The sequence below is a fragment of the Poeciliopsis prolifica genome, unplaced genomic scaffold, assembly GCF_027474105.1.
Source record: "Poeciliopsis prolifica strain line A6 unplaced genomic scaffold, Auburn_PproV2 SCAFFOLD049, whole genome shotgun sequence".
In the NCBI taxonomy this organism is placed as follows: Eukaryota; Metazoa; Chordata; class Actinopteri; order Cyprinodontiformes; family Poeciliidae; genus Poeciliopsis; species Poeciliopsis prolifica.
Genome location: NW_026562424.1, coordinates 1546626 through 1571449, shown reverse-complemented (window position 1 = coordinate 1571449; position 24824 = coordinate 1546626). Strand labels below are relative to the sequence as shown.

The 24824-nt window shown below is 39.7% G+C and overlaps 2 protein-coding genes across 3 annotated transcripts; both read left to right on the top strand.

Moving 5' to 3' along the window:
• The first annotated feature begins 182 nt into the window (after positions 1–182).
• Positions 183–18124, top strand: kctd5b (potassium channel tetramerization domain containing 5b). Of its 2 annotated transcripts, XM_055057956.1 has the most exons (7): positions 183–543; positions 8459–8567; positions 8662–8753; positions 9565–9660; positions 9840–9944; positions 11651–11776; positions 13771–18124. In XM_055057956.1, the coding sequence occupies exons 1-7, from the start codon at positions 340–342 to the stop codon at positions 13798–13800; spliced, it is 762 nt and encodes a 253-aa protein (XP_054913931.1). In that variant the 5' UTR covers positions 183–339; the 3' UTR covers positions 13801–18124. The 2 variants fall into 2 exon arrangements, with proteins under 2 accessions (XP_054913931.1, XP_054913932.1); XM_055057957.1 differs by lacking the exon at positions 9840–9944.
• A 1683-nt stretch (positions 18125–19807) lies between these two features.
• Positions 19808–24816, top strand: ube2ib (ubiquitin-conjugating enzyme E2Ib). The gene is made up of 7 exons (XM_055057965.1): positions 19808–19937; positions 21275–21350; positions 21434–21517; positions 21719–21791; positions 22280–22389; positions 22467–22546; positions 24057–24816. The coding sequence occupies exons 2-7, from the start codon at positions 21285–21287 to the stop codon at positions 24118–24120; spliced, it is 477 nt and encodes a 158-aa protein (XP_054913940.1). The 5' UTR covers positions 19808–19937; positions 21275–21284; the 3' UTR covers positions 24121–24816.
• Positions 24817–24824: the final 8 nt, after the last annotated feature.

Here is a 24824-nt window from a genome sequence, read left to right as displayed (position 1 = left end):
TTCCAAGTATTTTCCAGAACATTTCTGAATTTTTTGCCAAAACTATACTCATTTTTTCCGATCTGCAAAGACGTATTAAAATCAAAATTCTGACTTTAACCTCAGACCTTCTAAAATGTCAGAATAATTTTGACTCTGTGGTGGCCCTAATCGCCTTCCGTACAGCAGTCGTGTGGAAAGCCTGGGCGGACAGCGGCGGGTAGGAGTGGCCGCGGAGGTTGCAGTGACTGGCGGACTCCCAGTCGGCGGCTTGCGGCAGCGTCGACACTTCCTGTCAGCCGCTCGATCAGATCAGAGCCGAAGCGAGGGCGGAGGAGGCGAGGCGCGGAGTGGAGCGGGATGGCAGAGAACAGCTCCGAGACAAGCGGCTCCATTCACCGGAGATGTCCGACCCATTCTTCCCCTGGGGTCGGAGCCTCCAAGTGGATCCGGCTAAATGTCGGAGGGACGTATTTTCTAACGACGAGGCAGACGCTGTGCCGAGACCCGAAATCCTTTCTGTTCAGGCTGAGCCAGGCTGATCCGGAGCTCGATTCCGACAAGGTACATGCTAAGCTAACTTAGCACTTAGCTAACTTAGCACTTAACACTGGGCTGCGCTTCGGAAACCCGAAGCCGGACGCCAAATGTTTATTTAATGGCAGTAGAGGCTTTAAGGTGGTTTCGATATCATTCTCCTTTTTATTGCACTCAGTTTTTAATAAAAATACTAAGAATTCAGGTGTCGCTCAACGAAATGTGGATGCTAGTTAGCATTAGCCTGCTAGCTAGATTCCGACAGTCACCACATGACATAACGCTGCCAGCTCGCTCCTTTTTAATGCTCAGTGAAAGTTTCCAGATCTTTCCTTCAGTAAAACAACATATATTTAAAATGCTTGCTGTTAAATATCGGACTGTATGATTTTGTGGTTCTTCTGTTTTTCTATAAAGACCCGACAGTTAAAAAGTTTCCTCCATCAGAAGCATCTCATCCAGGTGTCACACAGTGATTAATGGGTTTCACTGACGCATGGAAATGCTTTAAAATGCACCAATGTAACTATAATATAATAATAATGTAGTGATCACCCTATTGTGTGATGAACATTCATCTTATTTTGCTTTGTTTGCTCAGTATTGGCTGGTTGGGTGAAACTGAAGTCAGCATTTTATTCGCAGCTTCATCTTTAACTAAAGGGCCATTTCACAATTCACAACAAATCTGGATTACATTTAATCCGGATTATTTTCAAGTGTAAAGTTCTTGGAAAAGCCCAAGATGGAAGTAGATCATTTTATAAAGTCAATAGAAACTGCTTGTAGTTGGTGAAACTTTATTTGATTTGAGAAAAAGTTTAAAACCTCAAAAAGTAAATTTTTTTAATATCTTAAGATGACATTGAATCACTCTTGAGACTTGACATTAAATCATTGTTTTAAATTTTATGTTCCATGTTTATGTTTGTGTTCACTAATATTTGACATTTTGGATGGGAGTAGCTTGTCAACAAATACACAACTTTCTGCCCAAATTTAGTCTAACAATCATTTCGGTAATCAGTTATTCTAAAAATTAATCAAGTAATTGGATAAACAATTTTGTACATTCTGCATATTTTTCATGTATTTCTTTAGTACAGTTTTGGTTGAATTGCAGCCTTTTTTGTAGTTAACATTCATCATTTACTTGAGTATTTCATTACAATCTGCATCACAGTCGTTTGGAATAATTTAGTTCAAGTTTTCTGAAGTATTTTATATTTTGGAGTATGTACACATCAGAACCTAGCTTCAGTGTTTCTGTTTACTCTTTAGTCTGTGTTTTATTGCTGGATATATTTTTGTGTCATCTGCAGTTATTGTTTATGTTTCTGCCCCTGATTTATTGTTGTTGTCCTCCTCTTCACTCCTGCTCTCTAATATCCTGAGCTGAGATGACGGCTCAGCTGGTATTTCCATGCGAATATCTTAATCTCTAAATAATCAGCTTGTGGGTTTTTATTCTGTTTATCCTCTGAGTGATGGATCAGTCGTTTCAATCCCGGGTCCTGAGTGAGCATCACACTGCGGAGCCGGCAGCGCTGCTTGTTATTCCCGACTGCGGCTCAAAAACGATGCAAATTGTGGCCTGTTCAGTATTTATTCCAATCCTACTCATTAAATTAAATTAAATTACCCATTCACAAATCAATACCGTGTGTAAAAATCACACTAAAATTCACTTACTTTCTGTAAATCACTAAACAGAAACATTAAAAATAATCCAAAACCAAAACTCAATTGTGAGTTATTTACTCACGTAAATATTTCTTTTATTTTCTTTTACATTTTTTGAAAATTTTGAACTTTATCTTGAACTGAGCTCCACTTAACCTGGAATTATTAAACGGTGCCCCAAACTGTGGGCCGGGGGGCTTTTGTGGTCTTTGAACTGATTTTTAAAAAAATGTTTTTTGCGGCCCCCAACTGCAGTTGAAGAATGAAACAAACTTGACCAAACCAGAAGGAGACATTTTATTTTTAAATCTGTCACCAACATTTTGCAACAGAAAATGTCTATAAATAGCAGAGCCACGTTGATCCAGAGATTTTGCTGAAAAGCCGACATTTCTGCACACAAATCAGCTTTTATTTTACGTATTAAACTTGGTTAAATATAACAAATATTTTAAAAGAAAGTGATAAAAATCCTGGTCCTATAACTGAGAATAAATTTGTTCAAACTAAAAAGGCGGCATCAATTAATTCACTCATTCTTTAGCTGCTTAGCAACGACCTGCTGAGTAAATAGCGCAGCAGCAGTTTCAAATTCTGTGGCAGCGCCGCCCTATTGGGTAGGGGCAGCGCCCCCCATGGCCGGTCGGGGCGGCGGCCCCCGCATGGCGGGGTCCAGCCTGGTCACGGCGTGTTCCTCCTGCGTCTCGTTCCTCCTGCGTCTCGTTCCTCCTGCGTCCCGTTCCTCCTGCGTTCCTCCTGCGTCTCGTTCCTCCTGCGTCCCGTTGCTCCTGCGTCCCGTTCCTCCTGCGTCCCGTTCCTCCTGCGTCTCGTTCCTCCTGCGTCCCGTTCCTCCTGCGTCCCGTTCCTCCTGCGTCCCGTTCCTCCTGCGTCCCGCGTCCGTTTCCTGCGCCCCGTCCTGCGTCCCGTTGCTCCTGCGTCCCGTTGCTCCTGCGCCCGTTCCTCCTGCGTCCGTTCCTCCTGCGTCCCGTTCCTCCTGCGTCCCGTTCTCCTGCGTCCCGTTCCTCCTGCGTCCGTCCTCCTGCGTCCCGTTCTCCTGCGTCCCGTTCCTCCTGTCCCGTTCCTCCTGCGTCCCGTTCTCCTGCGTCCGTTCCTCCTGCGTCTCGTTTCCTCCTGCGTCCCGTTCCTCCTGCGTCCCGTTCCTCCTGCGTCCCGTTCCTCCTGCGTCCCGTTCCTCCTGCGTCCCGTTCCTCCTGCGTCCCGTTCCTCCTGCGTCCCGTTCCTCCTGCGTCCCGTTCCTCCTGCGTCCCGTTCCTCCTGCGTCTCGCAGCCAGACATGCTGCAGGACTCTGGAGCAGAGCTGCATTATTCATGCTGTTGGCGCTTTGGGTTTGGACCAGGGAGGAAGTCCTGTCATGTGCTCTGTCTGCTTTTCAGAAGTCTTACTGTTAAATATTTAATCCACCATATTGATAGCGATCAGTCACTGCCAACGCGGTGAATGGATGTCGTCATGGCGACTCCTTCAGGGGTGAATTTCTCCTCCTCTTCCTGGTTAAATTTGAGTGAAGTGCCAGATCTGCTTTCAGAGCCGCATCAATTTTTCATGCGGCCCATCACAAAGGATTCTTGTTCTTTTGCCGTCTTTTCATATTCATATCCATTTGCTGCCCATGGAGGTATTTTCTTCAGGTTTTCTGCCGTGCCTGGGAACGCGGCGGGAGGCGGCGTAAATATTTAACGGCGTATCGCCTCCCCCTGCGCCGCCTCCCTGCAGTAAGAGCTGAGCGGCGAGGTAATGAAGTTATTCTGATACCCAATAGCTTCGGCCTTTATCTGCAGGAAAGCTTCACCTCTGCTGCTGCTGCAGGCCTCAGAAACTCAAACCAGGCTGCAGCTTTTCCTAACCGGCCAAACTCGTCACATCAAGAGGACCCAAAAATATAAACACCTAAAATATTTTTTTCCTGTTTAACAAAAAGCTAAACATAAAATATTTTCATAAAACAAAAATCGTCTGATTTTTAAAATAATTAGCTTAGCTAATGTAGCATTAGCCTCCATTAGCAGCGTGTTTGTTACTTTTCTGATCGTCTTCAGTTTTGAGTTTTTTTTCCATCAATAACTGAATTTATCCTGATCAATAAATCATTAATTATTAATGTTTTTACATCATCAGAATATTTTCTGCTTTCATCGTTTCCAGCCACGCCTCGACTTCTGCTGCTGCAGTTGCAACTCGGCTGTTCAGACTGCAGAGGCTTTGAGTGCTGTTGAATTATGGGGATGTTTCTCCTCCATCAGACATCATGTTTACTTTGACTGGGCCGTTTTTTGCTGAGCTGATGCTCAGCTGAGTGGGTGCAGGGCGTGTCGTTTCCTGTGGGAGGATTTGTTTTATGTTGCAGAGGGTTGATAAGGTTCATGCAGAGCTGCGCTCTGATTGGCTGTTCACCCGCGCTCCCTGGCTCTGATTGGCTGTTCACCCGCGGTCCCTGACTCTGATTGGCTGTTCACCCGCGCTCCCTGGCTCTGATTGGCTGTTCACCCGCGCTCCCTGGCTCTGATTGGCTGTTCACCCGCGGTCCCTGACTCTGATTGGCTGTTCACCCGCTCTCCCTGGCTCTGATTGGCTGCTTCCTTTAAAGACCAGGCCTGAAACCGTTGTCATGGCAACATCAATGCTGCAATCACGGTGAAAAAGTTTAGAGTGGAATAATTTCCACAGCCCACATTTTTATTCATGTTTTTATTGAGCGACGGCTCTGATCTTTATTTAGGCTGCAACTAATGATTATTTTAATGATCGATTATTTTAATGATCGATTAGTCTGACGGTTAATCAGATAAAAAATTGTTGCCACATTCTGAAGATTTTTTTTATTTGATCTCTTAAGCTTTTTTTTTATGCATGTAATACTTTAAAATGTCCTGATACACAAATAATTCAGCTCTAATTAATGAAACAAACATTTTGTTGCCTGAAGTGCAACAGTAGAGACTTTCTTTGAACCAGGAGAAGCTAAAACTTCGATGTTGTTCACATGCTTGATGCTGCTGTATTTCCCATAAATATATATTTTATATTTCTTATCCAAATGTTTGTATTTTGTTGTTTTTTACTTCTTCATATAACCATGTGTCTGTGTAAATTGCATCGAGTAGTTTTGTTTTTTCTGCTTTCTGCTTTTTGGGATAAACAATAAACTTTAAATATTATGTTAATTCCTAGATATTAACTCGGCCATGAATTGCAGTAATGTTGATTAACGTGCAATCAAATCAAATTATCAATGTTTTTTGACTTTTGTAATAATGTTTTTAATTTAAAGCAGAAGTCATTCACCAACAGTAATAATCTTCAGTACAAAAACGTGTTGTTGTTGTGAGAAACATGCAGTTGCAGTTCTGCATTTCAGATGTAAGTTTTTTTACTTCCTGCTGTATCAGTTCGGTTGTTGATGGTTTGTCAGAGCTGCTGTGTTGTTGACTTGCTGAAAACAGGAGAACCAGATTTCGTGTTACGTGAAACTAAACCTCACCTGTCGGTGGGATTTCCAGTTTCCTCTGGGTTTTCACGCCGTGACAAGTCGGAGCGCCTGCAGTGAAAACACGCGTGTGCTTCTGACGGTGCGTTCAGGCGACTGCAGCAGAAAAGATGCAGCAGGTTGTTTTAGTTGGGGCTGAACGATATGCCTGAAGAACTAATCACTAACAGTGATTAGTTTATGATCAGGTAAAGTTGGGGGAAACTTGAAGCAGTTTCTTACACAGCAGGTAAAAATGTCTTAAAAAATATACCTGGAGTGTTGGGCTGGAAAACATCACCGAAGAGCAAGTCAGTTAGTTGAAGCCTCCAGTTGAATATTTAATCAACTAATCGCATGATGAATTAAAACAAACTCATTTCTGTTTGTGTATTTTGTCTCCACTGAAAACTGGATGATAAATGTTTTGATCTCAACTGAGTCTTTTTGCTTTGCTAACAAAGATTTCATCATTTGTTTCATTTGTTGTTTTGTTTGTATCTTTAAAATGTTTTCTGATTCAGTGGTAAATGTTTATTGATCTTTAGTTTTAGTGGCTCTTCTCTGGATCTGGGTGAGCGCTTCAGGTCGAGTCGTTCTCCATTTGGGCCTACCTGTTCTTGTACTTGAACTCTTGTGATTTTAAAAGTTTCAAAAGTGACCCGGCGGGCCAGAATAGCGTCCTGTGGGCTCCTGTGGAATATTTCTGACGTGGAAAAGAGGTCAGTCTGCCGAGAGGGCTTTAGATTCATTAGAAGAGGCGATGCGCTGGGACTGTGTCTCATTATTAGAGAGATTAATGGCTGCAGAGTTGAATCCATCTTGGGATAATGGTGCTAACAAAGAGAGGCTTCTGGGCCGATTTCCACCTATTATCATAATAAAACCTGAATTTTAATGTCTTTGTATAAAATTAGCAGCATAACACAATAGAATATCAAGGCCAAGCTGAGGGACTATTATTATTGTTCAATTATCAGGATAAAGTTATAATATTAGCAGAAAAAGTCATAAAATTGCTAAATGATAAATCATGGAGAGCTATGAAGATTTGTTGACGAGTTGATGAAATATTTCTTTATGAATAACTGAGATGTGAACTTGTTTGCATGTGTCCCTCTTTTCAATGTAAAATTTTTTGAAGGAGTTTTTGTGAAATCGGTTCTTAATCATCCTAATAGAACAACTTTATTCTAGTAATGCTATGACTGTTTTCTCATATTGTGACTTTATTGCACTTTTATGACTTTTGTTTTCATATTTTTTTTTCTTGCGTTCTGACAGCTTTAATTTGTCTTCTCGTATTATTACTGTATTCCGCTGTTATAAATTGTATTATTTTTCTTAGCTGACTAAACATGCTAAACGTAGCATGCTAACAACATGCTAGCTAATGTTGTTAGCATGCATATTGAATGCGGCAAGATGAATGCGGGTCACCATGGCGACCAGTGGGCGTTTAAATCTTTTTCTGCAGTAACGTTGCCTGTTTGCAAATGGATAATCCCTGTGAATGAGGCGACATCTGGCATTTAGAGGGTTTGAAACCACCAGTAATGGATCCGTTCGGGGAAGAACCGGGTTGGAAGTGGCACTTTTTGAGGAAAAAGCAAATATTCCCCTGATGAAAGCAGAAAAGATGCAGCTTATCTGGAACTTCGTGTCTCTTGATTGGAAGCGATCATAAATGCACATTTATGCCGGAGACGATGCTGCTCAAGTCTTATTTTCCATTTGTTATGAACGGCCAGCCACCCAAGCGAGCAGAACGGGCTAATTGATGGTTGCTTTCTGCGGCGGGCCTCAGCGGGATCGGCCTGTTGTTCCAGATCTTTTCTGTTCTGCTCTAATTGTTTCAACTCGCTCTCCTCGCCCCCCGGGAGACGCGCCGCCTAATCACAGCTCAGGAAGAGGGGAATACCCAGCGGTAGTGAAGGAATCGGGATGAAACCTGCGGGAATACAGCGGTGATATCCCAAAGCAGCCACGCTTTGTGTGGCCCGGAGTGCAACCATTAAAACCCCAGGATATGACCTTAAAGGGTCAGCATCTCGTAAAATTGACTTTTTCAGCTTTAAATGTCTTAAAAAACATACCTGGAGTGTTGGGCTGGAAAACATATCACGGTATAAAGGATTCGTATCAGTTTATTGATGACTATTGATTAGATTTTTGCTTTAAATACCTGGAACGCTGCCAAACCTTCCCTGTTTTATCCAAAAGTTTCACTTCTCACCGTTGTTTTCTATTTTTAAGCATCTCGGTTAACCATCAGACAGCGGGTTGCTAGGTAACCAGAGAGTGAGTGAGTGAGTTGCTAGGTAACCAGAGAGTGAGTGAGTGAGTTGCTAGGTAACCAGAGAGTGAGTGAGTGAGTTGCTAGGTAACCAGAGAGTGAGTGAGTGGGTTGCTAGGTAACCAGAGAGTGAGTGAGTAATGCTGTAATCTCAGGTGCTGTGCCTCAAAGCCCCGCCCCCAGAGCAGCGCTGGTTAAAACCTCGTTAAAGGGTTAATAGAGGAGCCATGTTTGGACGACTTCCAGGAGGCGGAGCTTCAGAAAGAGCAGGAGCTTCTTAAAGAGACAGAGGCCCAATTTCAAGACGTTAAATTTCTAAGTCAAATTTTTAAGTCATATTAAATATTTTTGCATTATTTTAACTTGTGTCAACATAGTGCTATAAAATGGAACAATGTGCCTGAGAAACGCTTAATACTCTTTCAATGAGTTGAATCTGCATATTTGACCTCTGAACCCGTCATTCTCGCCCCTGCAGGATGAAACTGGTGCCTATCTCATTGACAGAGACCCCACGTACTTCGGCCCAGTGCTGAACTACCTGAGGCATGGCAAACTGGTGCTCAACCGGGACTTGGCGGAGGAAGGTAAGGGTTTTCTCCGTGGTCAGGTAGCTGCTGTTTCTGCTACGGAGGCTCTGAAGGGACAAATCTGAAATCAAACTTTTTTTTCTGTCTCCAGGAGTTTTGGAGGAAGCCGAGTTCTACAACATCACATCATTAATAAAACTCATCAAGGACAAGATCAGGGAACGGGACTGCAAAACATCACAGGTACCCAGCAGGACGCTTCCTGAAATCAGATCCATTCATTTCTATCGAAAAAAACTGGAGAAAATAGTTTGTTTTATTTGTTTTACCACAAACTCATTTTAGCTTCACTTGTTGAGATTCTGCCAAAAAAAATAAAAAATTAGGCTGCAGTATGTTCTTTAAAATAAAAAGTATTTTGTACATGTTTGTCACTATATTGTTGCTGTATGGATTAATTGTTTTTTTCTTTCTTTCTCCCCCAACAACCAATCAGAGCCAGGAGGCGGGTCTTAGTCAGTCACACCATGAACGCTCGGCTAGTTAGCATAGCCACCAATGATGTTTTCCTGTAACAATACGTTTAGCACATTAGCAGCATACACGAGGTTGATTAACAGCACTAAGCCCCGCCCCTGGCTCTGATTGGTTGTTTTTCTGGTGCATTTCTTCAGAAGACAGTATTAGCTCAGGGAGGAGGTGGAGGCCATCAGTTTTCACTCAGATTATCTGCCTCATATTATCATGACATGGTGATGGTTTAATCAATAAACAATTCATAAAAGTTGTTTTTTTTTATTTTTTATTTTATTTTTACAGAAACAACCAAGTGAAGCTAAAATCATGTCTCTTGAGTTTTTGGTAGAACATATTTAAAGAGGAGGACTGAAAAATGTATAAATATTTGTCCTAATTTCTGCTAAAAATGTTCTTCCAGCCGATTGAATGAATTAATTGATAATTAAATCAGTTATTTTGTAATAAAAGCCACTCATTGTCAGTTTATTGTGTGTGTTCTGGTGTTTTTCACGATTTGTTGCGTGTTTCCTGCCAGGTTCCGGTGAAGCATGTGTACCGGGTTCTGCAGTGCCAGGAGGAGGAGCTGACCCAGATGGTGTCCACCATGTCTGACGGCTGGAAGTTCGAGCAGGTACCTGCGGCCGCGGCGCTCCGGCGGCGCTCATGTCATGTGCTTCACCTGCCCTGCTGCGCTCACGTTGATCCAGAAATCCTCAGTCTGATGTTTGACAGAACCAATCGGCCGCTCGGCGAATCGGACGATGATTCATGACCCGAGCATGCTCTCTGTGCTCTGATTGGTCGTTACAGCTTGTCAGTATAGGTTACGGGCGGGCCCACCAGGCAGAGTATCTGCTGATTGTGTCAAGGGAGGTGAAGGGAGAGGAGTCTGCTTTGCCAAACAACAGCGGAGAGGTGTGTCCCACAGCCGTGTTTACGGGCCGGTCACTGCATGATCCCTGTTGTCCATACACACCCCTTTAGCCATTGTTTGTCCCAAGTAGACGCCTAGCTGCCGGCTATTTCCACTCTTCATTTGTTCTGCTAAAGAAAACCCGTCACCTTTTGTTACTGTCTGTGATTTTATTTCCTCATTATGTAAATATGAAACCTCCTTCACAGTCCTGAGCCGATTTATTTGAGCTGAAACTACAGTGTGAGTTTTCAGGATGATACATTTTGGTTTGAGCAGCAAATTATTTAAACAATCTCAGGATGACAGAAGTTTCCGGATGTTTTTCTAATCCACAACCATCTAAAAAAAAACTCAAGACGTGGAAGTTAGTGGAGGATATTCAGCTACTTTCACTCTTATTGTAAATGAACAATTTTCAGCCTGGTGGCCCGCCAGGCTGAAAATACACCAGGGGAAACCCTGCTATTATTGTTATGAAACCAAATCCACATTTCTGAGTCGATTTATTTGAGCTGAAACTAATAAAAAAAGAGATTTCAGAATGAGAAATAACCTGTTTGAGCAGCAAATGTGATGATTTTTACATCAGATCTGAAAAATCTCCGATCAAAACGAGTTCCAGAGAGTTTTTCTGAACGAAAGCAACTAAAAGCTCAGTGGGTTTGTTACAAGAGGAAGCTAGTGGAGGATATGGCTTCCTTTTCGCTGCGAGTCTGCTTCACAACAACAAGTATCAGGCAGCAGGGAGTAATGAGGCGATGCATGTCTGAACATGCACAGCTGGGTTCAGGCGGGACGCTTGCAGTCTGCAGCGCTTTCAGCCAGAAGCTGCTGCTTTTCACGCTTCTCATTGTAGAAAACGTTCAATTTTCACATGTGGTTCTGTCAGCAGCTTGTGAAGAAATCTCACAATCAGCTAAAATTTACAGTAAAAATCCTTCAGATTGCTGCAGTTTTCCAAGCTTTGCTTGTTTGTCCGCCAGAGTTGGAAAACTTTCCTCCAGCATGTTTTTGCTCATGGCTAAACTCCTGCTCCTCTGTCGTCTCCGTAGTTCTGCGTTTGTCTCCTGAATGCTCGTCTGTGTTTTAGATTTCTGTTGCCTCGTTTTGTGAATCACTGACTTTTATTTTGTTGTTCTGAATTGTTATCAGGTCTTTAAATAGTATTTTAAATAATTACTTGAGTAAAGTTTGCGAAATAAAAGCCAGACTTTAAGATATTATTTAAAAAGACAAGGATGGGGGACGTACGGAAGAAGATTAGTGCCACCGTTTGGGGCGGGGGGTTAATGGGAGACAGTAGTCAGACTTCTGAGGGTGAAATGTCAGAAATAATATTTTATGAAACATAATTATTTAATACACAGATAATCAGTCAGTACCTGGTATGAAGCAGTTGACACCTGGACCTCGGTTCCGGCCGGCGTGAGTCGCTTCTTATCGTCCCGATCAGTGAAACTGGGTCGATATTAGCTGCTGCTGTTCGCCTCCATCTTGTTTCCGGTTCAGGAAGTGTTTGTTTGGTCATGTGATTCAGCAAAGGATTATGGGGCGCTGGTTACAATCTGGTTTTAATGGGTTTAACTGGTATTTTTTAAGGTTCTGGGTTTTTCCTCTGCTGTTTTTCATGTTTTGGTTTCCAGGTTTTTCTGATTCTCCAAACCTTTCAGCTGATTTGTTTGATTTTGGCTGTGTTTCGTCGCAGCTGGTCAGCATCGGCTCCTCCTATAACTACGGAAACGAAGACCAGGCCGAGTTCCTGTGCGTGGTTTCCAAGGAGCTGCACAACCAGTCGTACGGGACCAACAGCGAGCCCAGCGAGAAGGCAAAGGTGAAGCTGCGAGAATGAAATGTTCAGATCAATGAAACCAGAACTCCCAGACACTGTTTTTCTATTTTAAAATCAGGCCTGTTGGGTAAAAACAGTACAATAATAAAAAAAACTATTATCTATTATTTTATGCATTTTGCGATTTGTGGAAGATGATGGACCAATAAAACTTTATTCTGTTATATTTTATTTTTAAAATTTTAATTAAATGTTTTATTGAGTTAGAAACAATATTTATCAAAAAATTATAATGTAGTAATATTAAAGTAATGTATGGTAAAATAATGGTAATAATTGTACTCCAGATTTTTATCTCTGTGGTGCAATTCCAATATTTTATTATTAAATAATTTAAAATAAAAATATATTATTAAAATGCATTTTTATTAGAATAAATTTTGGGTTATCATAAAACTCACTTATAATTCCTATATTGAACTGAATGTTTATTTAAAATAGTAAAGTAATCTTTATTTATTGATATTTAGTTAATTTTTGTTATTATTCATTGAGTTTTATCACAAACACGTTTCCACCTGTAATGAAGCTCCAGTGATGATTTCTGTAATCTGGGTTAGATTAGGGCTGCCTGCTAGCAGCTCAGTTAGCTGCAGCTCAGTTAGCTGCAGCGCTAACCTGTCCTAGCAGAGACGTTTCCCCGCGTCGGGAGGAAGTGGGCGTCCTCCAGAGACCCGGCGCCGGGCGTCCAGGTGAAGCGTTCTGCCGGACGGGAAGAGCTCCGTTTGTTTCCCAGCCTAATAGTTATTGACGCGCTCGCTTCCCGGGTTAATGCAGGGCGCGCTGAATCAGAGGCTGCAGCACAGAAAAACCAGGAAGACGGAGCGGACGCTCCCTGCTCAGAAACAGAAAAGAGTTTCATCACAGTGAAATATTTCACGAGTTTATTTCTTGGATTATTTTGTGTGATTCTCATTTTAATTGTTATATAAAATCAACTGTTTTTATCTTTCCATTATGTGACAATGTTTTGCTTTGATTCACATCTGCTAAATTAAATTATTTATCTAGCGCCAATTCACAATACATGTAGCTTTAAGGTGCTTTAGAAAAAAGTCATACATGTTTGAGAAATCCTTCAATCTCCATGGCAACCATTCAGCCACAAAACGTCTGGATGGACCTAGCCCCGCCTTCCAGTCGCAGCTCCTTCCTCACTCAGCTCCTTCAGACTAGCCAGCAGCAATTAGCAACCATCTGGTGGGGCTGCAGGGCTCATCATAGGAGCTGCTGCTCAGAGCAACGCTGGTAAAAACGATGTTATTGTGACAAATGTTTAGAATTTGACAAAGATTTTCCATTGGTTTTAAGCTAAAATCATCAAAACTACAAGAAATAAAAGCTTGAAACATTTAACGCCTTCAATCTCTTTCATGAGTTTTATTTTCAGAAATGGGGAACAAAAATGTTTATATTTTTCTCCCAAATCCTATTTTTAAATTATTTGTAATTGAGTTAAAAGCCATTATAAAGATGTTTACCCTTAAATTGTTTATTTGGTATTTTCTAAGGTTCTGGCTTTTTTCTCTGACTCTAGTGAATCTCTGCTGTTTAATATTGTAAAGTGTTTAAATGACTAATACAGGATTTTAAAACACAAATAAAAAGCGTAGATCTTAATGTCTCTGTGAGCAACATGAATAACCGAGAGGCTTACTTCAATTTCACAGTAAAAGGGTAGAAGTAAATTTTTAAATATGATTAAAAATTAACAAGCGACACAAATATAGCTGCTCTTCTCTTTTTTTATCAGCTATTTTTCTTCCACGTTTTGCTTCTTCTAAGGAGATTCAGGTCAACCTTATATTTTGTGTCTCTGAAAATTAAAATAACGACTTACTGGCACAAAAAACAAGATTGAATGATCAATATTAATAAATAATAAACTGGGATATAAAAGCAGAACTAGAGAACACATTCCCAGTGCCTCCAGGTTTTCAGTGGTATGTTTAACGTCTTGCTGCGTCTGTCTGCAGATCCTGCAGGAGCGGGGATCCCGGATGTGAGGCGGCCTCAGTATTAGGAGCTCCAGGTGTTTTCATCATATCTGTGGAAGAGCATTGAGCACAAACAGTTTTTGGGTTGGCGCTGTGCATTTATTCGTCTTCCCTTCACTTCTTCTGTTTTTATTTCTCCATGTAAATAAGTCTGTTTACTGACAAGTCGTGCCTGTACATTTAAACTGGACCTTTTTGCTTATTTTGAATTGGCGGCAAGTTTTTTTTTTTTTTTTTTTCCTTATCTGAAAGTGAGGAAATGTAATCGACTGTTTTATGCTATAAAATATGGCCGCCATCATTTAGGGCCAACGAGTCACTCAGGGTCATCTGATGAGTTTCTGTCTTTCACCTGGAGGCTCCAGTAAGGGATCAGTTTGGTTTTTAACACCAAGTATGACAGGAAATCAATGCTTGGAGGGTCAAGAAGGGAATTTTGAACCACAAAGAGCGAGTTCAGCCTGTTGGACGCTAATCAAACGTTTATCCAAAGATCTCTAGTCTGAGCTCACCGGGTCCCAGGGATTATTATTCCACTCTTATTATCAACATGAAGAAAACGAAGGAGTCGCTGTGATGTGGCTGCGGAGGTAAAGGGGCATTACACCCAAAACTCCCTGTTGCATCAGGATCTCCACACATTGGGTCGGTTAGGAACCGTCTTCGGGTCCAGATCCATTAGTGAGCGTGGGCCGGTAGGACACCATTTTTAAAAATTATTTTTCTTTTTGACACCTTTATTTTTTATTTCTGTTTTTATTTTTGATTTCTTCATTTTTCTACTTTTTTAACTCTTAATTTTTCATTTAATTTGACCTCTATTTGTTTTTTTGCCTGAATTCTTTGGATTTATTTGTATTTATTTTATGTATTTTGGTGACTTAATTATTTAGATGATGCCAGTTCCACAAAGAAAAAAATCTGATTTGATTTCAGTCATCTTATTTAAAAGTAAATAAATTATTTTGCTTCTGAAATAGTTTTTATAGTTATGTTATCTGTAAAATTTGTATTGATTATTATAAAAAGACTCTTAACAAAACTACTAAACTCCCAACAAATGAAAGCACTTAATTTCAATAATACATTTTTATTATTATTCCTTTACATCTTGAGATGTCAAATGCTACAAAAGTCTAAAAACAAAACAAAAAAAAAACGGTTACAATAAATATTTTAAAATATGTTAAGAAACAAATGTCTTAAGACAGTAATGTTTTATGTTATTATGTTATTTAATGTAGTCAACAAGCTAGCACTAGCTAATCAGTGAGGCTAACGAGCTAGCCTGCAGCCTGCTGCTTTACGAACTCGTTAACTTCAGTTTTCAGCCATTACATTGATGAATTATTTTAAAGCTTTTTGAGCATTTTTTGACCGGCCCATTCCTGCACCAATGGATCAGAACCGACTCGGTTTCATTGCTAAACATGTCAGCAGTGGAGATGCAAGAGTTTTTTGTAGCAAACCTTTAACTGTTTGGTTTAGATAAATTTAACAAAATTTTCCACAATTTTTAAATGAACTGCCAAAAAAATTTAAATGTGAATTATTTTATGCATATTTTTATTTTTATTCAGTCCAGCAATTATCAACCTGTTTAGGAAAGTGACAGTAAATGTTCTCTCTCCAGTGATGTTAGATTTTTTTCTGTTGTTGTTTTAGTTTTTACTGGGATTTTTTTTGTTTGGACTGGAAGCGTGAAGGACTTCCTTCATATCGAGATCATTTAGTTTCCATGTAAATAACCCAAACTCCTTCGTATTTAACTCTTTTAAGGATAAAGCTGCACGTTTTGTACACTGTATAGAGAACCGACTTCAGAGGGAAGTTGTTTCTACTGGATCTTTGGTTAAAAACTAAAAAATTAAATGAAGCGGATCGTTAAGTTGCTGAAAATGGATCTTTCTCTGAGACGTTTTGATAACCAATAACAAAGCTAAACTTGGCTGGCTATGAAATTGACTGTTACATTTGAAAACATGTTTTTCCTCTTCTTCAGTGTGATATTTAGCGTTTTGAATGATCAGTTTCCAAACAGGATTAGAAGCACTAACAGTGGGAGACACTGTGCACTCTGCTTACAGCCTGCAATGATGTAAATACTACATTGTCGAACACTTTTTTAAGTTGTTTCAAGTTTGATATGTTTGTTTATATATATATCTATATAGATATAAAAATATCTATATAGATATATATTGATTTATATAGGTTGGATATTTCATTCACAAATAATCATTTAGTGTTGCCTTTTTTTTCCCAGTGACCAAAATCCAATGTCTTATGTGTAATTCAGACATTGAGGGACAAGTAAACATTTCTTAATGCTGGCACACGTTGTACATAGACTTGTTAACGACTCACGAACCTCCATCTAATCACACACACACTCAATTAAACCAGTTTTTATATCGTCAGAACGAGTATGGATGCATGTTTTTTGAACTAGATAAATATATATATGTATAAACACATGTATAAACACACAAGGGCTTTTAAAGTGTAAAAGTTGGGCTGTGCAGAGAGGTTTTAATCAGAGTAGACTGGATTTCCTGCCAGAGCTAGGCTATGTTTACATTTGCTGTAGTATTCTGAAGCCTTCCAGTTAACGTCTTTGCACTCCGATCGCTCACGTTAACCGACGTAACGACCAACTTCCACTCCTGCTGTCCGTTCCTGACTGCCACGCTGCAAAACCGTCACCGAGGAGGTTTGGTCTAATGTCTGCCACAAATACCTCAAAGCACATGAAACGACACTAAAGTGACTAACAAGGAGCTTTTACGTCATATAGCAGCTTGTTTTAATTTAATTCCTTAACATTGATCAAAAGTTGCAGGTTCACTAGCAGATTATTTCACTGATGGTAAAATGTTTGGTTGAACATGGAAGAATCTGCCAGTAGATTTCTCTAATCCTATTGGTGAAAAGTTGCTTAAAGATGGTCTTGATTTATTTGAAAGAAATAAAAATCCTCTTATTTCGTTAATCCGTCTTATTCGACCGTATATTCTGTTATCGTAAAAAAATCGCTAGTTATCAGTGAAATCTACATTTTTCCCCCACATCTTTTCCACTATGGGTATTTGTGTGTTTTGAGACAAATCAGGTGAAATAGAAAAACATGCAGTTAAAAGCGTTAAGTAAATAATTCCTTAGTTTCACCTGCAGATTGTCACGTGGAAAAATGTCCCGAATCATCAGTTTCATCAATATTAGGAAATTATTAACTTAAAGCAAGCGCCTATATCTCGCTGACAAATGACTTGAGTTAGGTTTCTTATTTCAAGTGTACCCAGATATTTTGTCTAGAAATTAGACCAAAACTACTTGGTAAGATTTTCTGTTTTTGCAGTGCAATTTGTTTTCCTCTGGTAGAAATAAACGTCATGTATCTCGTTTTTCACTGAGCTAAAGCCGGTAAGGTTTATTATATCTTTAGTGATTTAAAAGTTTATGTTTTTGGTTATATAAAAACATTTAATGCATTCTACTTTGCGGTTATTGAAGCTGTCATAAGTAACTTTTGTAAAAAAAAATGTATATATATATTTTTTGTACATATTTGTTAGAACTCACTGTGTTGTGACAGTTTGGTGTGAATTAATCTGTGAATTTTTTTTAGCTCCTCTGCCTTCTCCCAATGTTAACTGGAAGCAACCAATCAGAAGCAGGAGGCGGGTCTTAGCGCTGCAAATCAGCTCGTCAATGCTATGCTAGTTAACTTAGCAACTGATAACAGTGGAAAATTTGTTTTTCTGTAACAGTGAGTTGTAAGAACATTTAAATGCACATTCACAGGTTGATTGACAGCACTAAGCCCCTCCTCCAGGCTCTGATTGGTTGTTTTTAGTTGGGAGTGGTACGCTCTTTCAGATGGCAATAATAGCTCAGGGAGGAGATCAAAGTTTTCACAGATTATCTGACAACATGGTGTAAGTTTTAATAAATATGTAAAATGCTTAGAAAAGTTACGTACTGCGGCTTTAAGCCCCGCCTCCTTCAGTCTTTAGTATCCAACATTAATTATCATTCATCTGATGGACAAACTTATCAAATCTGTAGCTGAATATTTTTAAGTGCCCAGTTTGTTTTGCATTGGAGTCACAGACACCGTAATGCATGACTGACCGTCACCGATTCCAGTCAGTGGGACTGAATGTCATTTCTTCCTCCGGCTGCATCAACCAACATGGTTCTCATATCACTACATGGATCACTTCTATATGATCTTATGCAATGTTAATGTACAAATTAAGTATGAGGGGATTAAAGATAGATCTATACGGTCTTGCATAAGTAAACCCAATAAAAAAGTTGTCATTCATAACCGTCTGTGTATTTTTATTTGTCAGAATCATCTGCAGCTTATAGCTAATACTCGTTTTTTTCTTTGTTGTTGCCAGTTGATCAAACTGACAAGAAGTTTTGTAAACGTTTTCAGTTTATGAACACGTCAACCAAAAGCATCTTTTGCATCTTTTTTCAGTTTCAATGAAAATCAGATTTAGTTGACATGAACCTTGATGCAGAAATTAAGTCAAATACTGAAAAAAAAACTGCACCCGTTTATAAATTGCATTTTAAAGTCCTTCGGAAACAAAATTTGAATTGTTGAGCTGGTCTGAGATCAAAACTGAAACCTGTATTCTGCTGCTTGTTCTTTTATTTCTCAGGTTCTTCTGCACATTAGATGAAATACTAGTTTTGAACCAATTTTATTTATTTTATCTTTACAGTTTTGCTTTAACAACTTGTTAAAAATTAAATTATTGCACTTTTATCTTCAGTTGTATTGATATATTAAATATATTCATTTCCATCTCCTAGATCAGGGATCTGCAACCATAAATATCATACCATAGTGATCTTTGGATCATTTAGTACATAAAATAACATTTTGAACTTTTTTTTGTTGTTTCTCTCTTCCCAAAGGAAATAATGAAAAACTGGTATATTTGGTCTAAAACCGCCACTGTTGGATTTAGTTGTTTACCGTTGGATTCACTCAATTTTTTCCATTTTATTCTTTTATGACTTTTTGTATTATTTTTGAAAATGGTGATTGCTAAAATACACTGTTCAGTGGGAAACCATTGAATTAAAGAGTCAAGGCTAAGTAAAAAATTTTTTATCACACTTTGTACCAGTGTTTTAATGTCAGGCCAAATAATTTAGATTTTCACTCTAAACAGTGTTGTTTACGGAATGATGAATTTATCATATATTTCAAATTAAAACTGTTCACCTCACTGGAAATGTGAATAATTTCGTGAACAATACATTCAAGTTTTTTATTTATTTGCATCAGGATGACAAAATCCCGAAGGGAATTCTCATATTTCACGCATGAAGTGGTTAATCAGTGACTCATCACTAAAATTGTGACGGTAAATGGCGGCCTCTAGCGTCATATCGTTGAAATTCATTTTAATGCTATAGTAGCCTGAAATAAATGCCTGTTTAAATGTAAAATAATATTTAAAACTCTGTAAGACGCGGGGTTGTTATAGTATTTAAAATTATCCTTAGTTCAGATGTGAAAGGTGCTTTTTATAGTGAAAGCATCACGACGTGTTTTGGTTTGTCTTTTCGAGGAGTTTAACGGTCTGCGGTCAAAGACGACACACGGAACAAGATAGAAACCTGCCAAGATACAAAAGTCTCTTTACCAAGAGACACTTTGCGCCTTTTTGTTGACTGAAGAGACTGAAACCCTTTATTCGACATTAAAGGTTGAACATTTTGCCAAAGGTATACGTCAACCATAGCTAATACAAAATAAATTAATCCCTTATGCATTTTCTTGCCTAAACAATTAAACTTAGCATGAATCTGTATGTATGATGTATCTATTAAACTGTCGCAAAAAACTACGAGCGAACAAGCGACAGCCGCACAGTCGTCCTCTGTTGTCTGGATAATTTATTAAAAACAGAAACATGAGGGAAAACCGGTCCGGGAGGGAGTATTTAAACAAAACCGGAAGTGAGGTGCGGATGACTGTGTGGTGTCGCTGTTGGAGGCTCGACTCGCAGCGGGTGGATTTTTCGGGAGGGAAACTTTATCGGGTTTAACGGGATCCGAGCTCCATTAATTCATTTCGCTTAATTAGCAGAGCCAGTGCAGCCGTACTGAGAGAGGTAGGAACCGACCCGATGGCTTTAGCTCCACTTCTTTGTCGTGTATCGTGATATTTTCGCCCCCTTCACTTTGCGCCATTTTCGCTAGTTTGGTAACGCATAAATGTGCGCCTTTCTGCTCTTTGTCTTTATTCTTTAACGCTCTGCGACATGTTTAAATCCTCGGTGCTTTCCTTCCTATTTCTTCCAGGTAAAACGGGGTTATAAACGGGTTTTTCCGCCGTGCGGATGGCAGTGATTACTTTTCGCTCGTCCTAAATGGTCTAAATCAAGTGCAGTTGCGCATTTTTGTGCTGCATCAGGCCGTGGCAGACGCTAACTGCGCCAGCGCCTGTTGGGATGTAGCACAATTCTGGCGCACATGAGTTAGCTCATGAAGCTAACATGGTAGCATGCTAATCAATTAGCATTGGCGGTCAGTTTGTGAATGTTTTAGGGTGACTTTACCGGGACAGCACAAGTCAGTGAGTTAAAAACTCGAACTCTACACCAAAGTTAAAGTATTTTGTATCTTATTAAGCTCCAAGCTTGGCGGAAAACATTTCCGGTTCAGTTCTAACCACCGGCTAGCTTGGCTAGCCTTCCGGACAGGTCAGGTAAAAACGTCGCTTTCGGTCATTCTCAGCCCGAAAGCCAATAAAAAAACCCGCCAGCTTTTAACTTTAACAGCAGAGAAGCTTCGTGTGAAGCGAGTGGTCGGCGTGCTGACACTCCGGAGTAACTGTTAACATTTTGTTGCTACTTTATCTTATTTAACCGCCGTTGCTATAGAGATGGCTGCATGCCATCACAGCATCATAATTTAATGTTTTGAAGAGATTTGAATCAAACTGGCAGATCATCAACAAACTAAATCAAACTGAATGTTTGCGGGTGTCATTAGAACATGTAAATGGGCGCACAGATGGAGATATGTGCCAAAATTCTGCTTTTAATGTAGCAAACCCGTTAGCATCCCGCTGGATCTTTGGACAGTTTCTGTGATCACATATTTAAGTGTTTTAATGCTTTTATTGTAAATTAAATGCATCAAAACTAAGACTCCACACACAAAGCAGCAGTATTTACTGTAAGGATCCACCTTTTGAGCCGGTTCCAGTGTACATTCATTTATTTTTCTCCAAGGAGAAGAAATTATATTTTGTTTAAAGAAACCAATTAAACCTGTTCAGTTTTATTAGACTCAAAAGTTTCATAGAAGTAAATATTTTTGCCCTGAAAAAGCCTCACTTCATGCTCTTTATCTGTTTATTAATTTGAGACAGTTTTACACCCTGCTCCTACTTTTTACTCTTGTAAAAGCTGCTAATAAATATTTCTTCCCATTTTCTTTCCAGGAGTCTAAAGATGTCAGGCATTGCATTGAGCCGGCTTGCCCAGGAGCGCAAGGCATGGCGGAAGGACCATCCGTTTGTAAGTCCCTCTCAGAAAACTCACCTGTTGAGTTTCGTGTGATGATTTTTCTCAATTCTGGAATATATTTTTCTTTTTTCCAGGGATTTGTTGCTGTTCCAACAAAAAATCCAGATGGAACCATGAATCTCATGAACTGGGAATGTGCTATTCCTGGGAAAAAAGGGGTAAATTCTCCTGTTACTTAGTAGGGAAAATGTTTTTTCCCCCAGTATTGGTTGCATGAATTATTAGACTGTTCTTGTATTTAAAACTAACAATCATCAGATGCAGATCAGTGAATGTTTCTGTATCCAAATCGATATAATGTGCTGTGAAAATGGCCGCCTGCGTCCTGCTGTGCTAACTAACGGCTCGATCTCTTACAGACTCCGTGGGAAGGAGGTTTGTTCAAACTGCGGATGTTGTTCAAGGACGATTACCCGTCATCGCCACCAAAATGTGAGTCCTGCGACCCGCCGTGACCCTGCAGAGCTGCAACGCGCTCGGCGGTTTTCACTGAAATCCAGACAGAAATTTCAGTTTGAAAATCGTTAACATAATTTTAAAAATCCAACCATTGTTACATTTCAAGGTTACTAGAAAGTCATTTAAATAGTTTCCATTCTGGGTTTTTGAAATGGAAAATTGCCACAGAAACTTTTATCAGATTTAATTTGTTTTTATTTTTACTTTTTAAACAGTAGAAAATAATCTGGAATAGGTTTGAGTCTGGAGAATTTAGATTTTCCTGTTTTACTTTCATGATGTCAGTTGGATGCAAATAATGTTAGTAATCAAATATTCTTCCATGTTCTAGATTTTAATAGTTTGACTTGTGATAATCTTTGGATTATTAAAATGCTTTTCATAGTTTCATGAGTTTTAACAAAGGTTGTTTTGAACTGAGAGAATCGCTGCTGAATGTTTCCGGTTTGTTTTCATTGCAGGTAAATTTGAGCCGCCGCTCTTCCATCCCAACGTTTACCCATCAGGGACAGTATGCCTATCCATTCTAGAGGAGGACAAGGACTGGAGACCCGCCATCACAATAAAGCAGGTCAGGATTATTACCACAAACACAAGTATGAACATCCTGAACATTTAAAATTCATTAATGTTTAAACTGCTGTTTAGATCTTATTAGGTATCCAGGAACTCCTAAACGAGCCAAATATCCAGGATCCAGCCCAAGCAGAGGCTTACACGATCTACTGGTGAGCAGCTGAACGGATCATTTTACCTCAATGTGCTTTAAATTATAAAAACGTCAGATCACAGCCGCAAAACGAATGGAAAATTAATCAGTTTATTATGAATGAAAAGCGGCTCTAACCAGCCGGTTTGAGTCGAGATTTAAAGGAACTCTGAGTTTCAGCTCTGAAACTCAGAGTTCTGGACGTTTTCTGGACGTTTGTTCCAGATTTGTGGCGCATAGAAGCTGAATGCAGCTCTCCATGTTTGGTTCTGGATGCAGAGCAGAACCTTCAGACCTGAGAGGTCTGGATGGTTGATCCAGCAGCAGCAGATCTTCAATCCGTTCAGTGACTCATAAACTACCAGCTGTAGTTTAAAGTCTGTCTGAAGGACTGTAGATCCGGGCAGTATAGAATCGGGTGGTGAAGGTCCGGGTTCTGGTGAAGGTCCGGGTTCTGGTACAGATCTGGGCGGTGTGCTCAGTCTTCCTGGTTGTAGTCAGAACTCCAGCAGCAGCGTTCTGGTTCAGATTCTCTGGATGGTTCTGTAACATTCAGTCATTTAACCTGAAATGTTCTCCAGGTGTCAGAAGGCCAACTTTGTAACTGTCTTTGTGTGGCTCTGAAGGTTCTGGTTCTCTGGTTCCCAGAAAAATTCATTGCATTTCTTCTTTCTGTTTATTTTGCACATTTAAAATGTCTTCCAGTGTTAAATGTTCATTACAATTTCAAGTTTATTGATCTGTGAGAATGTGTTCTTGCATAATTAATTAATTATCATTATGTTGCTGGAAAATTGTTTCAAAACTACAATATTATTGTTTATCAAAATAACTAATGTGACATTTTATTGTCAGTAGAATTTATCATAATCCATCTTTTTGCTCATCCATTCTTTTCTATTTTGTTGGCCAAACTTTTACCACTCTAAACTTGTGGTCAAAGGCCAAACAAAATCATTTCAAGGGCCACAAATGGCCCCTGGACCACACTGTGGACACCCTTCGTCTACATCTTTGTTTTGGGCTGGTAGGACTGGTTCTGTTCTGGATCTGTGACGAACCCAATAAAATCTGGTTCATTTCTCCTTTTTTATAAGTTAAAATGTTTTGTCTTTCACTTATTAGTTACTTTTGTCATCAATATTATTATTATTATTAGCTCCTATTTGTTGATGAAAAGTTACTCATAAGTTAGTTTTGTCTTAAATTCAGTGAAAAAGATGTTTGCAGTAGAAACTAGATTTAAAATATTTTAACATTTTTTTTTGTTGCATTTCCAAAATGAAGTTTTCTAACTTCACCTTGAAAATGCAGGAAAAGACTTTAAACTTAGAAACTTTGTCATGTTTGGATCCAATCAGGAACTTTGAAAGAGCCTGAACTGTGCAGCTGATATCAGATATCATGATATCTAGATATAGATCTAGATATCTAGATATATATATATAATTATTATTATCTTATTGTCCAGAACTGATCAAATTAAAGATCATTTTGATTGATTTTCTCTCTAATTTCCTTCTTTTCAGCCAAAACAGAGTAGAATATGAGAAAAGAGTTCGAGCACAGGCCAAGAAGTACTCTCCGTCGTAAGAGGCGCCGGCTCGGCCCGACCCGGCCCGGCGCCGCCGCGGCTGAAGGAACGGGTTTAAGGAGAAGGGCCCCCCGCCCGGCCTCCATGAATGTGCCCCTGTCACACCGGGACTCGCTTACAGACTCGTATTTAAACTCCACATTCTGTGCCATCCGTTCTCCCTTCGCCTGTCCGTTTGGTTCCGACCCGCCGGGCGGCGCGGCGCCGGGAGGGGACGCTCGTTTCTTTTTAAACGTTGTCTTATGTGGTGCAAGGGACGCAGCTTCGGTTTGTCCATCAACTCCACGCGAGCCGTCTGTCATCCATATTCATGGAAGTAAAAGTCTTTGTTTTATTTTTGCTCCTTCACAGGGTCTCTTCCTTTTTTTGTTTTCCATAAATTTAATGTAAAAATCGGCTCATTTCATTGTCAGTATTTGATCTGCTGTATAATGAATGGCACTTTTATACTGTTGTATCCCACTAGTGTCTCTAGATGGTCCAGTCTAATTTTCTTTCCCAGATTTTCTATTCAGCATGCTGTAATATACGATAGATCTGCTGCCTTGGCTCTTTGTTATTCAGAGTGTTGCTATGGGATGTGTAAAAATGGCCGCAGTAACTGAGGCAGGTAGGCTTACTTCTGTACTTTAAGGTTATATGGTGCTTTGTTCATGTATGTGTTTGCTTAATAAAACTTTCTATAAAACCTTAAAGTTGTTTA

What these genes read in the sequence shown, in the direction of transcription:
- kctd5b (XM_055057956.1), top strand. Translation starts at nt 340, where the DNA reads ATGGCAGAGAACAGCTCCGAGACAAGCGGCTCCATTCACCGGAGATGT. An exon ending in CGGAGCTCGATTCCGACAAG is followed by an intron (nt 544 to 8,458) that starts GTACATGCTAAG and finishes TCGCCCCTGCAG; the next exon opens with GATGAAACTGGTGCCTATCT. An exon ending in ACGGCTGGAAGTTCGAGCAG is followed by an intron (nt 9,661 to 9,839) that starts GTACCTGCGGCC and finishes TGGTCGTTACAG; the next exon opens with CTTGTCAGTATAGGTTACGG.
- ube2ib (XM_055057965.1), top strand. Translation starts at nt 21,285, where the DNA reads ATGTCAGGCATTGCATTGAGCCGGCTTGCCCAGGAGCGCAAGGCATGG. An exon ending in CCCGTCATCGCCACCAAAAT is followed by an intron (nt 21,792 to 22,279) that starts GTGAGTCCTGCG and finishes TTTTCATTGCAG; the next exon opens with GTAAATTTGAGCCGCCGCTC. An exon ending in GAGGCTTACACGATCTACTG is followed by an intron (nt 22,547 to 24,056) that starts GTGAGCAGCTGA and finishes CCTTCTTTTCAG; the next exon opens with CCAAAACAGAGTAGAATATG.